This window comes from Agelaius tricolor, unplaced genomic scaffold (genome assembly GCF_023055355.1).
Source record: "Agelaius tricolor isolate 1412-34295 unplaced genomic scaffold, bAgeTri1.0.p SCAF_70, whole genome shotgun sequence".
NCBI classification, from domain to species: domain Eukaryota; kingdom Metazoa; phylum Chordata; class Aves; order Passeriformes; family Icteridae; genus Agelaius; species Agelaius tricolor.
This window is the reverse complement of record NW_027269330.1, coordinates 609576-625753: the sequence shown is the minus strand read 5'-3', so window position 1 is coordinate 625753 and position 16178 is coordinate 609576. Positions and strand designations below refer to the sequence as shown.

General features: G+C 56.7%; 1 protein-coding gene across 1 annotated transcript; it reads right to left on the bottom strand.

Annotated features, from left to right (window-relative positions):
* Window positions 1-3868: 3868 nt before the first annotated feature.
* Window positions 3869-15389, bottom strand: TACR1 (tachykinin receptor 1). Its single transcript, XM_071417663.1, has 5 exons — window positions 13783-15389; window positions 9829-10023; window positions 7293-7443; window positions 6782-6978; window positions 3869-5889 (listed from the first exon to the last, which is right to left on the bottom strand). Exons 1-5 carry the CDS (start codon window positions 14172-14174, stop codon window positions 5595-5597), a joined length of 1230 nt encoding a protein of 409 aa, XP_071273764.1. The 5' UTR covers window positions 14175-15389; the 3' UTR covers window positions 3869-5594.
* Window positions 15390-16178: the final 789 nt, after the last annotated feature.

Genomic DNA, 16178 nt, shown 5'->3' with positions numbered 1-16178 from the left:
CCACCTTGTCACTGAGTGCAACATCCAAGCCTTCCCTTCCAGGTGGGTCCCGATATTCACTTTGCCCTTCCAGGTGTCTTCCCACATTCCCTGTCACTCTACAAAGTGTATTCCCACATTCCCTGTCACTCTCCAAGATGTGTTCCCGTATTTCCTGTCATTCTCCAGATGTAATTCCCACATTCCCCGTGACCCTCACCTGGTCCCACATCTCTGGGAGACGCTCCTGGGAGAGCCCCGAGCTCTGTGCCTGAGGCAAAGCTCTGCCAAGAGGAAAGGAAATCCATGGCTTTTCCTTCTGGAGCATCCCTCGTGCTCTGGGAACTTTAGGGAAAATTTGGGATGGCCTGGATGTGCCAGATACGTCCCCAAAGCTTGGGAATTCCCAAAGTTTGGGAAGAGGGGTTTGACTCCACCGGGAGCAGGAGCTTTTCCGGCATTCCCAGCCGGAATTCACGATTTAGGGACGCTGCCGCTGGGTGCCGCCGTTTTTCCCGGCGGTTTTTCCCGGCCGAGCCGCTGGATGGAGCAGGAGGAAAAGCCGTGGATTGGTCTCCGCAGGAATGGTTCCCAGGATTTCCCCTCCCCGCACGGAGCGGCCAAGGGGTCACAGAACCGTGGAATTGCTGAGGGTGGAAAACACCTTTGGGATTCATTAAATCCGAGCTCCAGAGTGCGACGGAGCCGTGGGATGTCCCAGGGGGGAAAACCTGGATTTAGGGAATGGTGTCCCTATCCAGGATATTCCAGGCTCCCGGGAAGGGCTGATCCAAGGAAACACCACCCAGCCCTGTCCCCAGCATGGGCGTGACATCTGGGTTTCCATAGAACCCCTGCCAAACACAGCCATCCATGAGCCAAGCAAGGACAAACCCATTTTTCCTAAGGAATGTGTGGATTTAGGGTGATCCTTAACCCCCAAATCCCAGTTTGGTTTTGGCTCCATCCATCCCTCTGGAGCTGAGCTTGATCCACACTTTGGTTTTTATTCCACACACACCTACACGTCAACCAAACAAAGAAAATCCCGTTTCCTCAGTTGAGCCCTTCCTGGGCTCAGTTCACAGTTGAGTTTTTATAGAACCCATTCCAAGCACAGCCATCCATCAACTGGAACCAAACAAGGAAAATTCCATTTTTCTGAGGAATATGTGGATTTAGGGTGGTCCTCAACCCCCAGATCTCAGTTATATTTTGGCTCCATCTGTCCCTCTGGAGCCAGGCTCCATTCCTGCCAGGACAGAGCCAGAGGGATCTCAGCTCTGCCTTCATCCAACCCCAAAAATGGCAAAGGAATCAATGCTTGGAGCCTGGAATCTCCTTGGAAGAGCAGCCTGGAATCTCCCTGGAAGATTCCAAGCACCCAGGAGGCCCCGGCCGATTCCCAGACCTGGAGGATCCGAACCACTTTGGGGTTTTTTTTTTGTCCCCCTGACAATGTGGGGGCTGAGCAACGGGGTTGGTCCCTTCCCTCGGCTGCTCCCGGATAAGCAGGAGAGGCTGGAAAATCCCCGGCTGGGTTTGGGATGTGTTTTCCCGGGAGCAGCCCCCGCTTTCCGTGGCTGCTGTAAACAAATCAATCTCTGCAGCTGAGCCCATCCCGGAGGAGACTCCAAGGAATTCTGACAGGTTTTATGCCCAAATAAATCATTCCTGCCCTGGCAACGGCAGTGGATTTTCCCCCGGCATCAGCAGGAACGTTCCTGCATGGAAAGGGGGAATTGAGGGAATGGATCACTGTGACAGCAATGGTACAAAGGGCTGTGATCCCTCCCTGGCTCCAGAAATCCCTGCCAGGACTCGATTCCCAGCTCCCCACAATTCCCAAAATCCCGGGAGGATGTGGGGATGCTCCTGGGTGCAGGGAGGGGTTTCCTCTGGGAGCTGCCGGGGCTTTTCCAGCCGGGCTTGGGAAGGGCTGGGGAGGATTTGGGGCACCGGGATGTCCCCGAGCTGTGGGGTGGGAAACTTGGGAAAAGGGGAGGGAACGAGGATTGGAGACTTTGCCTGGAATGCTCAGGGAATGGGCAGGGAATGACCTCGGAATGGGCAGAGAATCCCACCCTGGGACCAACTGACCATTCCCTGGCTATTCCCTGAATGGAAGCCTGGGAAAGGCCTCGGATTTGGGATTTCAGGGCATTCTTCCCCTGTTTTCCCCTTCCAGGGCCGTGTCCATCCCCTCTGGCCGTGGCTCCAGGGCCACGAGGGAAAGCTCAGGAGAGGGAAAGGGGTTGGATCTTTCCGAGATTTCATTGGGAAGCTCTGTTCTGCCTGGCTGCTGCACGCCTCACTCGCCTCCAGCTGGGATGGATTCTTTTCCCTTTAGTGGGAATGTTCTGGAAGAGGCTGGAGTGTCACAGAGCTCAGAGTGGCCCCAATCCTTTCTCTTGGTTCTCATTCCCTGGGAATGGTCCCAATCCCTTTTGGCTGCCCCTCATTCCCTGAGAATGGCCCCAGTACCCTCTCCCACCCCTCACTCCCAATGAGCAGTGAGGATCTGACCTTTGGTGCTCTCATTCCCTGGGGTTTATCCCCAGTTCTTGTGCCACAAATCCCAGGATTTCCCAGAATTTTGGTGCCCGTCCCATCCCAGCCCCTCAGGGAGGAATTTCTTCCTAAAAAATCCTGGCTAGAGCGTGGATCCCCCAGGATTCCTTAAATCCTCCTGCAACCTCGGTTGCTCCAATGAATAATTAATTTCTAATTAAGCCCATCCTTGTGGAAGTAATTTCCTCTCTCCTCTTTTCCCTTCCTTCCCTCTGGAATTCCCGATGCCCAGGAGGTTCCTTGGCCCTGGAAACACCAAATCCAACCGAATTCCTCATTTCCCACCCCAAAATTCCCCCCCAGCCCGGGCTGGTTCCTAATGGCTGCTGCTGACAGCTCCTGTTCAGAGCTCAGTAATTACCAGGGTAATTAACGCTAATTACTGCTGGGAACAAGCTGGAATTCTCCACCCTCCAGGAACCCCAAATCTGCAGGAATCTGCCCCAAAAATGAAACTGGGCATTCCTGACAAACGTGAATTCCCTTCCATGTCGATGTCCTGAACCCAAATCATTCCTCCCTGAGCTCTGAGTTTTTGGGAAGCATCCCAGAGCCCCCCGGGTGCCATGGAAACTGCGGGATCTGCCCTGGGAGCCAGGAGCTGCCTTGAGTTCCCGGGGTTTTTTATTTTCTGGGATATTTTGGACTCGGCATTAAGCAAACATTTATGCAAAACGCTGGAATACATCCATGGAAATGAGGCTGAAGCAGAGAGGGAATTCAGCAGGATGGGCTCGCTCAGAGCTGCGGATCCCGCTTGGAAAGCACCAAAAGTGACAAAATTTGGGGTTATTTGTGGTCAGCCCCGATTTTGGGGGGTTTCCCCATGGAATTGGAGATGGAGGGATAACCCAAAGCCCCGAGAATGTGGAATTCCCTTTCCTTGTGTGGCTGAGGGGGATTTTGTACCTCATTTTATGGGGCGGGAGTGAAATTCCCCATTAGGGACAGCCCTGGAAAGGGGATGGGATGATCCTGATGGATCTGTTGGGATCTGAATCCATATGGATTGGGATGATTGTGATGGATTCATTGGGATCTGAATCCCACTGGGAAGGGATAATCTCAGTGAAGGAAATGTCTCCATTGGGACCTGAATCCGGATGGGATGGGATGGGATGGGATGGGATGGGATGGGATGGGATGATCCTGATCTGAATCCCACTGGGAAGGGATAATCCCAGTGAAGGAAACGGCTCCGTTGGGAAGGGGGATCCAGCCCGGCATTCACAGGAAGCTCAGCCAGGAACGTGTGGATATTTATCCCTTCTCTCCTTTTTCCCGGATAAAATCACTGATGGAAAACCAGCAGCCGGAGTTTAGCGGGCCCGTGGGGCTGAGCTGAGCCTGGGAACGCTGCTTTAATTAAAATCCAGAATTCCAGTCGGCTGGAACTGCCAGCGGGGGCGGGATGCTCCTGCAATTCCCACCTGGAATATCCTGCTTGGAAAAGCACGGATTGCGCGTTCCCGGTGAGCAGCGGGATTTGGGAAGCCCAGCTTGGGAAGGGGAGCTGGAATCCATCAGGGACACTGGAAACGCTGGGAATTGCCCGGAGAATGGAGTGGCCCCGAGCCCTGCCCGTGCTCCAGGGGGGATCAGAGCCTTTTCCCTGATTTGGGAATCAGTGCTGCACTCCCAGCCCCGAATTTGAGGAGGAATTTTGGGAATTGTCCCTTTTTCCTGTTTTGGCGACATTTCAGGGCAAACCCCTCCCACTGAGGGTGCCCCAAATCCATCATCCATCTTTCTCATGGAATTTTAGCTTTTCCAGCTCTTCCCGCTCCCACCCCTCCTCCCCTTGTTAAGGGATAACAAACCATTCTCCACATCAAAGGAATATTTATCCATGAAAATCCACGCCAGGACAATCCTGAGACACTTTGGGAAGGACGCTTGGGTTCCCTCTTTCTTGGGATGCTCCCATGGGAAGAACTTCCCAGAAAGTCCCTTCCAGCTGCCGCCATCCTGAATTCCTCAGGGATGTCAGAGTCACAGGGATGGGATTTGGGGTGGATATTCCAGCAGAAATGGGATTTGGGGTGGATTTTCCACGGAAAAGGGGGATTCCCATGCTAAACTTTGCATTGTAATGGTTGTGTCCATCTTTCAGCTGGACACAGGATTTTGGGGCAGGGTTTGGGAGAGGAATAAATCCCAAAATCCCAGATTCCCAGAATGGGGAAGGCTGGAAGGGCCCATGGTGGGTCCTGAAGGCTGAATATTGGAATTTTTTCAGATTATGGTGATTTTAATGGGAAATAATCCCCGGGAGCTCCCAGGCTGGGCTCTGTGACCTCACACCAGGGCTCCAGCAAGGACACGGAAATCCCAAAAAACCCAAATCCCGTCATTCCCCGTGGGAACGCTCCGTAAAGAGCGGATCCTGTGCTTCCCCTCCTGGAACGCTCGGCCATGAGGAGCCCTCGAGGGACAGAAAATAAAAACAACAATAAAGACAAGGATGGGCGGGGCAGGCCTTGTATCCACGGCAATCCCAGAAAAATGCTCCGAACAATGGGAATGGCTCCCGGATGGATCCTTGGCTGCGGCTTCCAAAGGCACCGCTGGATCCTTGGCTGCGGCTTCCAGAGGAGCCGCGCTTCTTCTGCCAAACAGACCCAAAGCAGAGCCAGGCCTGTTTGAATCCCAGAATCTGCGCTGTGGCCGATGACTCCCCATGCAGCTGGAAAAGGCCTTTTTGGGATTTTGGGATTCCAGATCCCCCTGGATATCCAGCAGGGAGAATGAAATTAAGGATGGGAGGAGGGAGGGGCAGGATGAGGCTGTTTTCCATGGGGTGGGATGCACCGAGAGGTCCCTCCTGCCTCACAGAGGGCACGGAAGCGCCGGCCAGTATTGGAATTGTGGAGGGAAACGCAGCTCTGTCCCATTCCTGCATCCCCTCCATCTCCAGCCAGGCACTGAAAGCATTCCTGGTGCTCAGCCCCACAAGGGAACTCATCCCAAGGAAAAGAGACGGGGAAACAGCGCGGGAAACGCCGGCACAGCACAAGCAGGGTGGTGGCACTGAGGGGACCTGTCTAGGTCAGGGTGTTGGAGTAGAAGCTGAAGCTCTCGGAGACCGTCTTGGAGTCGCTGCGGGAGGAGCCGTTGGAGGTCATGTCCAGGGAGAGCCGCTCGGCCCGGCCGGGCTCGTCCAGCTCCTCGTCGGCCACGCCGAGCGCCGAGGCCACGGTGGTGGTGTCCATGCGGCTGAGCTTGGACACGGAGCTGTGCGTGTGCAGGAAGCGCGCCGAGCGCAGCTCCAGCCCCTCGTACTCGCCCGCGCTGACCCACGGGCACCAGCGGAAGGCGTGCTTGAATCCCACCCGGAACCTGGCCACGGGCATGGACGGGGAAAGACATGGAGATGGCCAAAGGAACGGGATGGAGATGGACAAAGGAATGGGATGGACATGGGCAAAGGAATGGGATGGACATGGACAAAGGAACGGGATGGAGATGGACAAAGGAATGGGATGGACATGGACAAAGGAACGGGATGGAGATGGACAAAGGAATGGGATGAACATGGGCAAAGGAATGGGATGGAGAAGGACAAAGGAACGGAATGGAGATGGACAAAGGAATGGGATGGACATGGCCAAAGGAATGGGATAGAGATGGACAAAGGAATGGGATGGAGATGGACAAAGGAATGGGATGGAGATGGACAAAGGAACGGGATGGACATGGGCAAAGGAATGGGATGGAGATGGACAAAGGGACGGGATGGACATGGACAAAGGAATGGGATGGAGATGGCCAAAGGAATGGGATGGAGATGGACAAAGGAATGGGATGGAGATGGACAAAGGAATGAGGAAAGACATGGAGATGGCGAAAGGAACAGGATGGAGATGGACAAAGGAAGGGGGAGATCAAGCTGAGCTTTTCTAAACATGACAAAATTGCCATCTTTCACTGAGGAGAGGAAAAACCCTCCAAGAAATGAAAAATCCACCAAGGAATTAAAAACCCACCGAGGAATGGAAAACCCCCATAAACCCCAATTAGGAGCTGGGATCGTTTCAGTTGATGTTTGCCCTCAAAATCCACGGGGATTAGGAAAGACTCCAGGTGAGAATTGTGCCACGCCCACCTCTGCTGGAAGTGGCGGAAGGCAGGACAGAACCATCCCAGGACAGAACCATCCCAGGACAGAACCATCCCAAAACAACCCCGTCCCTCCTGTCCCCTGGGACCCCGTGCTGCGCGGCGCTCCCACCTGTCGTTGAGGCAGCAGTAGATGATGGGGTTGTACATGGTGGAGCTCATGGCCAGCCACATGACGGCCAGGTAGACCTGCTGGATGAAGCTCTGCAGGTACCACTCGGGCCGCAGGTACTGCAGCGTGAAGTAGACGTGGTAGGGCAGCCAGCAGAGCGCGAAGGTGCACACCACCATGATCATCATCTTCACCACCTGCACGGGAGAGAGCCATCCTGCAGCCATTCCAGCCTTGGGAGTGGCCTTCGTTGGGAATGGCCCGGAATTCTGCATCCAGCCCCTCCCAGAGTTCCTCACCTTATGGAGACCGGCCAGGAATTCTGGATCCATCCCCTCTGGGAATTCCTCACCTTGTGGAGATTGGCCAGGAATTCTGGATCCATCCCCTCCCAGAGTTCCTCACCTCGTGGAGATTGGCCAGGAATTCTGGATCCATCCCCTCCTGGAGTTCCTCACCTTGTGGAGATTGGCCCGGAATTCTGGATCCAGCCCCTCCCAGCGTTCCTCACCTTCCTCTTGGCTGACACCTGCTCGTGGTAGCGGTCGGAGGAGTCCCCGGGGATGGCGCTGGCCCAGAGCGTGCGGCCGACGGCGGCGTAGGCGCAGCCGATCACCAGCAGCGGCAGCAGGTACAGCAGGACCGTCATGGAAAAGTGGTACCTGGAAAAACAACGGGGATAGTCCCTGAGGATCCAGCAGGATGGACATGGGGAAATGGTGGGACCTGGAAAAATGGGATAATCCCTGAGGATCCAGGAGGGCCATAATGGAAAAATGGTGGGACCTGGAAAAAATGGGATAATCCCTGAGGATCCACCATTGGGAATGCTGTGGAAGCACTGGGAAAACTGTGGGAGCACTGGGAATGCCATGGGAACACTGGGAATGCCGTGAGAATTCTGGGAATGCTATGGATCAGTGAGGACTTCTGTTAGAGAGGAGTTGGTTTAAATGGAAATCCAATAATTCCGGGTTTAGGCACAGGAGGGGACGGTGGCTCCAACCCTGCGGAAAATCCAGGAAAATCCTCTCTTCCCTAAAAACTGAGTCCACAAACGTGGCTGGTGCTGGCTTGGAAAACTTCCCAAATCCTGCCTGGTTAGTGGGAATTTTATTCCCAAGGCTTGGGAGCCTCTGGGTGGATTCTTGGGCTCCAGTCCCAGCTCCTGCATCTTCCCAAGGATTTGGATCCAATCCAGCCCTGCTCCTGCTCCAGAGGGTGAGGAGCGGCTCTGGGAATTCTCCCGCAGGGAATGGGGCTGGCCCCGGCCCCGCTGCTGCTCAGAACCGCAATCTGATTTTCCCGGCCCTAATTCCATTTGGGATGGCCTCGGCGGGGCTGGATTTCGTTTGCCTCATTCCAGAGGCGTCTCGGCGGCTCCGGAGGAGGATTTTGTTGTGGTTCCCATGGAATTCCGGATCCTCAGAGCGCTGCAGGAATGTCTGCAGGAGCTGCGGGATAACGTCAGCAGTGCAGAGCCCCATTCCCAGCGGGGCCTGGGCTCTGAGAGCCATTCCAGACAGCTCCAGGAATTCTTTTGGGATCCAGGCATGGAAAAGCACTGGGAATTGTTCTGCCTGCAGCATTCCCGGGATCGCAGCGCTCCGGGAGATTGGGGGTTTGCAGCTGGAAGGGTTTTAGGATCCGGTGTGGGATGGAGGATCCCGTGATGCCCGAGGATGGAGCTGCCGCCTCCTTTTCCCTGGGAATCCCAGGAATGTTGGCATGGAAGGGACATCCCTGAATTCCCAGGGGATCCAGGAGTGGCTTCTTGCTTCCCTCAAAACCCCAAACAGAATTCCTGATCCCTTTGGGAAGCAGGGATCCATGGCCAGATTAAATCCAACAGAATTCTCAGCTCTCACCAAACCCAGGGATGTTTTCCAGGGAAAAACCAGCTCTGGTACCCTCTGCACACCAGGGCTCTGCTCCCCAGCGGTTTTCCAAAGGAACTCCCCCCAGAAGTGTTGGAATTCTCCTATTTTCCCTGGATTCTCCTCCTGTTTTCCCTGGGAACTGGAACAGGGATGGAATTTTTTCCTCCTGGCGCCACAAACAGAGCAGCTGCCACCAGAGCGTTCCCGGAATATCCACTCCAAGGCCATGGAGCGGGGAGGGGCTGGAATGGCGCCTCTGGAATGACCCAAACACCTGTCCCGGGTTATTTAGGGCAGGGAAATCCCATCCCGGATCCGCTCGTGGGGTTCCCGAGGACTGGAGACGCCACTGAGTTCCTCCCAGTCCCCAAATGCTTTGGGATTTGCCCATCCCGAAGCTGCCGGGGATCTCCTTTTCCCACTTTTCCCACTTTTCCCACTTTTCCCACTTTCCCCAGTTTCCCAGAGCGTGGCATGCGGATCCATTGTGCATTTAACGGCGCCGCTTTCCTTTGGGATCGGCCTTTGGAAAATGCACCAGAATAATCCATCCCAGTCAGCAGCTGCCTCATTGTGGGCTGGGAATCTGGGAATATTCTGGGATGGCAGGGGCCCCCGAGGGCGACCAGTGCCACGCTGGGAATGCCGGGACAGAGGACACGGGGAGGCTTTGGCACTGACCACTCCTGGATCTGACACCTGGCCCGGAATTCCAGAGCGGAATTCCACAGCCCCAGCTCCTCCCTCCTCAGGGCTGGACATCACAAACTCCTTTTTTTATTCCCTATTTTATTCTCTATTTCATTCCCTCTTTATTCCCTATTTTATTCCCTCTTTATTCCCTATTTCATTCCCGCTTTTATTGCCTTTATTTATTCCCTTTTTCATTCCCTTTTTTATTCCTCCCCATCCTTTTTTTCCTCAACATTTTACTCCCCTGGGCAAACCATTCCGAGACCCTTTGGAAATTCAGGAGTTCCCTTCCATTTCCCCCTCTTTTTCCCCCCCTCTTCTTTTCCTCTTTCCCCCCCCCTCTTTTTTTCCTCCTTTCATTTTACTTTTCCCTTTCCCTCCTCCATTCCATTTTTCCCCATTCCCACCTCATTTTTCCCCATTCCCACCTCATTTTTCCCCATTCCCACTCACGTTTTCCCCGTTCCCACTCACGTTTTCCCGGACATGGCTGCCCCGGGCTCCGGCCAGTCCACGAGGCAGACGAGGCGTCCTGGGAGCTCGGCGGTGACGGAGAAATATCCCTGGGGGAAGGCGAGCAGGAGCGCCAGCAGCCAGATCAGCCCGATCAGAGCCTTGGTGGCCGCGGCCGAGAGGCGCGGCCGGAGCGGGTGGATGATGGCCATGTACCTGTGCGGGAAACGGGAACATCCCGGGGGGAATCCTGGGGTTCTGGGGCTGGGAACTGCGGGAATATGGCCAGAAAATCCTGGGGTTCTGGGGCTGGGAACGGCGGGAATCGGGGCTGGAAAATCCCAGGGTTCTGGGGCTGGGAACTGCGGGAATCGGGGCAGGAAAATCCCGGGGTTCTGGGGCTGGGAACAGCGGGAATTAGGGATGGAAAATCCCAGGGTTCTGGGGCTGGGAACTGCGGGAATCGGGGCAGGAAAATCCCGGGGTTCTGTGGCTGGGAACGGCGGGAATTAGGGATGGAAAATCCTGGGGTTCTGGGGCTGGGAACAGCAGGAATTAGGGATGGAAAATCCTGGGGTTCTGGGGCTGGGAACAGCGGGAATCGGGGCTGGAAAACCCCAGTGTTCCAGCTTTGGGAACAGCAGGAATTGGGGACAGAAAATCCTGGTTTTCTCCAGCTTTGGGAACAGCAGGAATTAGGGACAGAAAATCCTGGGCTTCTGGGTCTGGGAATAGTGGGAATATGGCCAGAAAATCCCAGTGTTCCTTTCGGGAACACTGGGAATCAGGGCTGGAATAATCCAGGGTTCTGGGTCTAGGAACAGCAGGAATTTGGGCTGGAAAATCCCAGTTTCCAGCTTTGGAAACAGCGGGAATCAGGGCTGGAAAATCCTGTAGTTCCAGGTCTGGGAACAGCAGGAATGTGGCCAGAAAATCCTGGGGTTCTGGGTCTGGGAACAGCGGGAATTAGGGATGGAAAATCCCAATGTTCCAGCTTTGGGAACAGCAGGAATTAGGGATGGAAAATCCCAGGGTTCTGGGTCTGGGAATAGTGGGAATCAGGGATGGAAAATCCCAGAGTTTCCTTTGGGAAAAGGGGGAATCAGAGCTAGAAAATCCCAAAGTTCCAGCTTTGGGAACAGTGGGAATTAAGGCCAGAAAATCCTGGTTTTCTCCAGCTTTGGGAACAGCAGGAACGGGAGCTGGAAAATCCCAGTGTTCCCTTTGGGAACAGCCGGAATACAGCTGGAAAATCCTGGAATTCCGGCTTTGGGAACAGCGGGAACGGGAGCTGGGAAATCCCGGTGTTCCCTTTGGGAAAAGAAAGGATGGGGCGGGAATCTGGGAGCCGAGGGAGCTGCCAGGCCCTGAATTCTTTGGGATTTTCCAGAGGCACTTCCCACAGTGCCAGCCCCGATCCCGAATTTCCTGCCATTGTCCCGAGTGTTCGGAACAACTTCCGGCTGTTTTTCTTTCGTGCCCAGGGCTGGAGCAGCTCCAGGGGAAGGAGGGGACGGAGAAACTTCCAGCAAAAATCCCGCATGGGTCCATGATGGATCCTACAAAAAATCCCCCTGGGGATTCCCGGGGAGCCCGGGGCTCCTCTGGATCCTGGGAAGCGCCCAGGGCTGGGCTGGAGGGGTCTGGGACAGGGACTGGGTGGGACTCGAGGTCATTCCCAATCCCACCCATCCCAGGGCTTTGGGAACGCGAGGCTCGTTCCGTGCTGCTGCCCTGATTTTTGGTGGGAATTGGGAATTCCAGCCCCATCCTGGCTGTGACTGGAACCCCAGCCCTGCTCTGGAACCCCAACCCTGCTCTGCCCATTCCCAGTCCCAGTCCCATTCCCAGCTCTCCCCATCCCATTCCCAGCTCTCCCCATTCCCAGTCCCATTCCCATTCCCATTCCCATTCCCAGCTCTCCCCATTCCCATTCCCATTCCCAGCTCTCCCCATCCCATTCCCAGCTCTCCCCATCCCATTCCCAGCTCTCCCCATTCCCAGTCCCATTCCCATTCCCATTCCCATTCCCAGCTCTCCCCATTCCCATTCCCATTCCCAGCTCTCCCCATTCCCATTCCCAGCTCTCTCCAGTCCCATTCCCAGCTCTGGGAATCCTCCTTCCCAGGCTCCTGGAACACATTCCTGCTTTTCCTGCCTTTCAGCTCCATTGTCAGCTCCCAGCCACAGGAAAAAGAAGAATTTTCCCAGTGCTTGGAGGGGCTGAGGATGGGGTTTGGGGTTTGTTCCCTTCCCCATTCCTGGCTGGAATTTGGGATGCAGTTGGAGCTGCAGCTTCCAGATGGGAGCCTGGATTTTTTGGGAAAAACCAAGCATCTGCTCAGGGTTTGCAGGTGCAGAAAGATTTTTTGGGAATGCTAATCCTCAAAAAATTCCAGCCCCAACCTCCCAGACCTCCCTGTTTTACTGCAGCTTCCCTGGATGTTTTCATGGTGGATCAAAGGCTGTAAATTAAATTATTCAGCCCAAAAAATAATCCCTGGAATTCATCCCAGCCCCAAAGGGGCTTTTCCAGCTGATCCCAAGGATCCTCCTGGAACTGCTCCATGGGAGGGGAACTGGAAATATCCTGGTTTTTATTGATGATTGCCTCAATTCCCGTGGATTTTAGGGAGAGGATTTGGTGACAAAACCAAACCTGGGGCTGTTTTTAACGCCCGGGGAGCCTCACCCAGCCCCGGCCCTGCTTCCCACCGGGAATCCCGGAGCCAGCGGCTCCAGAGCTACTGGAAAAGGGCAGGAAAGGCGTCCTCCCCCCATCCCGGATCCCTGCCAGAACTCCCTTTATTCCCTGGGAGCAGGAGAGCGGCAGAGCCTGGCTGGCTCCAGGAGCGGGGCCTTGGAAAAATCCAAAAGGCTCAGAGGGAGCCACGGGGCAGCTCTGGAGCTGGGATTTGTCCTGGGGCTCCAGCGGGAAATGGATCCCAAATTCCTGGGAGAGGGAAGGGACTTCTGGGGGATTCTGGGGATTTGGGATCCCCCAGTCCCACTGGGATCCGGCTGAGCTTGGGATCATGGATCCAGTGGGGTCTGGGATCATGGATCCAGGGGGATCTGGGATCATGGATCCAGGGGGGTCTGGGATCGTGGATCCAGTGGGGTCTGGGATCATGGATCCAGGGGGATCTGGGACCATGGATCCAGGGGGATCTGGGATCATGGATCCAGTGGGGTCTGGGATCATGGATCCTGTGGGGTCTGGGATCATGGATCCAGGGGGATCTGGGATCATGTATCCAGTGGGGTCTGGGACCATGGATCCAGTGAGATCTGGGATAACGGCACCAGTGGGATCTGGGATCATGGATCCAGTGGGGTCTGGGATCATGGATCCAGTGGGGTCTGGGATCATGGATCCAGGGGGATCTGGGATCATGGATCCAGTGGGGTCTGGGATCATGGATCCAGTGGGGTCTGGGATCATGGATCCAGGGGGATCTGGGATCATGGATCCAGTGGGGTCTGGGATCATGGCTCCAGTGGGGTCTGGGATCATGGCTCCAGTTCGGTCTGGGATAATGGCGCCAGTGGCATCCAGGATCCAGCTGAGCTTGGGATCACAGTGAGATCATGGCCCCAGTGGGATCTGGGATCACAGCTCCAGTGGGATCCAGGATCTGGGATCCAGCTGAGCTTGGGATCATGGCCCCAGTGGGATCTGGCAGGAACTGGGCAGGGAAAAGCCAACCCTGGTCACTGAGCTGTCCCCAACTCCAGCCAGGACTGACCCATCACTGACCTGTCCCCAGCTCCATCCATGGTTTCATGGCCCCACCACTGACCTGTCCCCAGCTCCATGCAGGGATCGATGGCCCCACCACTGACCTGTCCCCAGCTCCACCCAGGGTCTGATGGCCCCATCACTGACCTGTCCCCAGCTCCATCCATGGTTTCATGGCCCCACCACTGACCTGTCCCCAGCTCCATGCAGGGTTTCATGGCCCCACCACTGACCTGTCCAGCGCGATGGCCGTCATGGAGTAGATGCTGGCGAAGACGGCGGCGATGGGGAAGAAGTTGTGGAAGCGGCAGTAGGCGGGCCCGAAGTACCACTCGTTGTGCACGGCGTAGCTGAAGTTGACCACGGTGTTGAGCGCGGCCATGGAGGCCTCGGCGAAGGCCAGGTTCACCAGGAAGTAGTTGGTGACGGTGCGCATGCGCTTGTGCGCCAGGATGATCCACATGACCACGGCGTTGCCCACCACGGCCACCACCACGATGAGCGCGTAGGCCGCGGCCCACAGGGCCACCTGCCAGGGCGGCTGCACAAACGGGTTGGTCCAGGACCCGTTCAGGGAGGCGTTGAGGGGCTCCAGCTCGGCCACCAGCGGCGGGGACTCATCCATGGCCACGGCAGACCGGGGTGAGGGAGCTCTGGATCAGCCAGTTTGGGGTGAGGGAGCTCTGGATCAGCCAGTTTGGGTTGAGGGACCTCTGGATCAGCCAAATTGGGGTGAGGGACCTCTGGATCAGCCAAATTGGGGTGAGGAACCTCTGGATCAGCCAAATTGGGGTGAGGAACCTCTGGATCAGCAAAACTGGGCTGCAGGACCTGTTGAGCGAAATTGGAGTGCAGGGACCTCCTGCTCAGCAAAATTGGGGTGCAGGGACCTCTGGATCAGCCAATTCGGGGTGCAGGGACCTCCTGGTTTAGGGTGCAGGGCACAGCCAATTTGGGGTGCAGATCCTTCCTGGATCAGCCAGTTCAGGGTGCACGAACCGGGATCAGCCAGCTTGAGGTGCAGGAACCTCCTGGCTCAGCCAATTTAGGATGCAGGGATGCTCCTGCTCAGCCAATCTGGGGTGCAGATCCCTGCTGGTTTAGGGTGCGGTAGGATCAGGGCTCAGCCAGTTTTGGGGTGCAGGACCCGTCCGGGTCAGGGTGCAGCGGGTTTGGGGTTCCGGTCCCTGCGGTGTCCGGGGGCAGCTGGAGCCGGGAGCGCGGCCATGGCTCGGCGGGCTCGGGGTGCGGGTCCCGCCCGGCTCGGGCTTCAGTCGGTTCGGGAAGCAGCCGGTTCGGGATGCGGCTCCTCTCGGTACCTGCTGCAGCCGGTTCGGGATGCAGATTCCCCGGTTCGGGATGCAGTCGGTTCCTGATGCGAAATCCCGCTCGGTTTGGGCTGCAGATTCCCCGGTTCGGGATGCAGATTCCCCAGTTCGGGATGCAGATTCCCCGGTTCGGGATGCAGATTCCTGCTCGGTTCGGGATGCAGATTCCCCGGTTCGGGATGCGAAATCCCGCTCGGCTCGGGATGCAGATCCCCGCTCGGCTCGGGATGCAGATTCCCCGGTTCGGGACGCAGCCGGTTCCGGATGCCGATTCCCCCGTTCGGGATGCAGATCCCCGCTCGGTTGGGGCTGCGGATTCCCCGGTTCAGGCTGCGGATCCCGGCGGTTCCGGATGCGGATTCCCCGGTTCGGGCTGCGGATCCCGGCTCGGTCCCGGCCCCCGGCGGTTCCGCCCGGCGCAGCCGCGGGCTCGGGGCGCAGCCGGTGCCGCGGACCCGACTGCGGCGGGCGAGGCTCGAGCGGGGCTTTTATGGGCGGCGCGGGCGGTGCCAGAGCGGGGCGGGGACAGCCCTGCCCGGTCCCCTCGGTCCCCTCCCCGTGTCCCCCCCGTTCCCAGCTCCGCCGGCAGCGGCTCCTCCGCCTTTCCAGGCACCCCCATCCCAAATTTCCCTCCCCCCATCCCCGAAATCTCCCCGGGCACTTTTGGGGCCTGACTCCAAAATCATTGGGAATCGGAAGATGCCGGTAACGGCAAAGCTCTGGGGGTTTATCGATGATTTTATCGATTATTGATTGGTTTTATCTTTATTCATCCCGAACCTTCTCAGCCCCCCCAAAAAAGGGCTGGAAAATCCCTCTCCCTGAAAACCCCTGTCCCTGCAATTCCCTCTCCATGACATTCCCTCTTCTCCCTAATTAATTTAATTAATCCGAGATCCCTTCCCGCAGCCCGGGTTCGTATCCAGGGATTTGAGCTCCGCTGCTGCCAGATCCATCCCGGCCCTGCTGCTCCAGCCGGGAACGGTGCCAGGAACGGTGCCAGGAACGGTGCCGGGAGCGCCCCCCGCTTTCCCCTCGGGAATTCTGCTCCTCCCGGGGAAGCCGCTGCGGTGTGGCCGGGGACGATCCCAAATCCCGGATTTTTGGGAAGAGGAGCCTCTCCCAGGTAAATCCCGCAGGAATTCGGGCCGGGAGCTGCGCCTGGGGAGGCGCCGCTGGAATTCTTCGCTCCCAGAGCGATCCCGGGGTTTATTCCAGGCGGGAATAAAGAAATACTCGGGGGGATCCAGAGGGGGCCGGGCCGGGCGTGCTCGATGGCAACATTCCCTAAAAACCTGGGA

Coding starts and splice junctions, on each gene's coding strand:
- TACR1 (XM_071417663.1), bottom strand. CDS start 14,174: ATGGATGAGTCCCCGCCGCTGGTGGCCGAGCTGGAGCCCCTCAACGCC. Junction 10,024..13,782: donor ACGGCCATCGCGCTGGACAG/GTCAGTGGTGGG, acceptor TTTCCCGCACAG/GTACATGGCCATCATCCACC. Junction 5,890..6,781: donor TACTGCTGCCTCAACGACAG/GTGGGAGCGCCG, acceptor GCCCGTGGCCAG/GTTCCGGGTGGGATTCAAGC.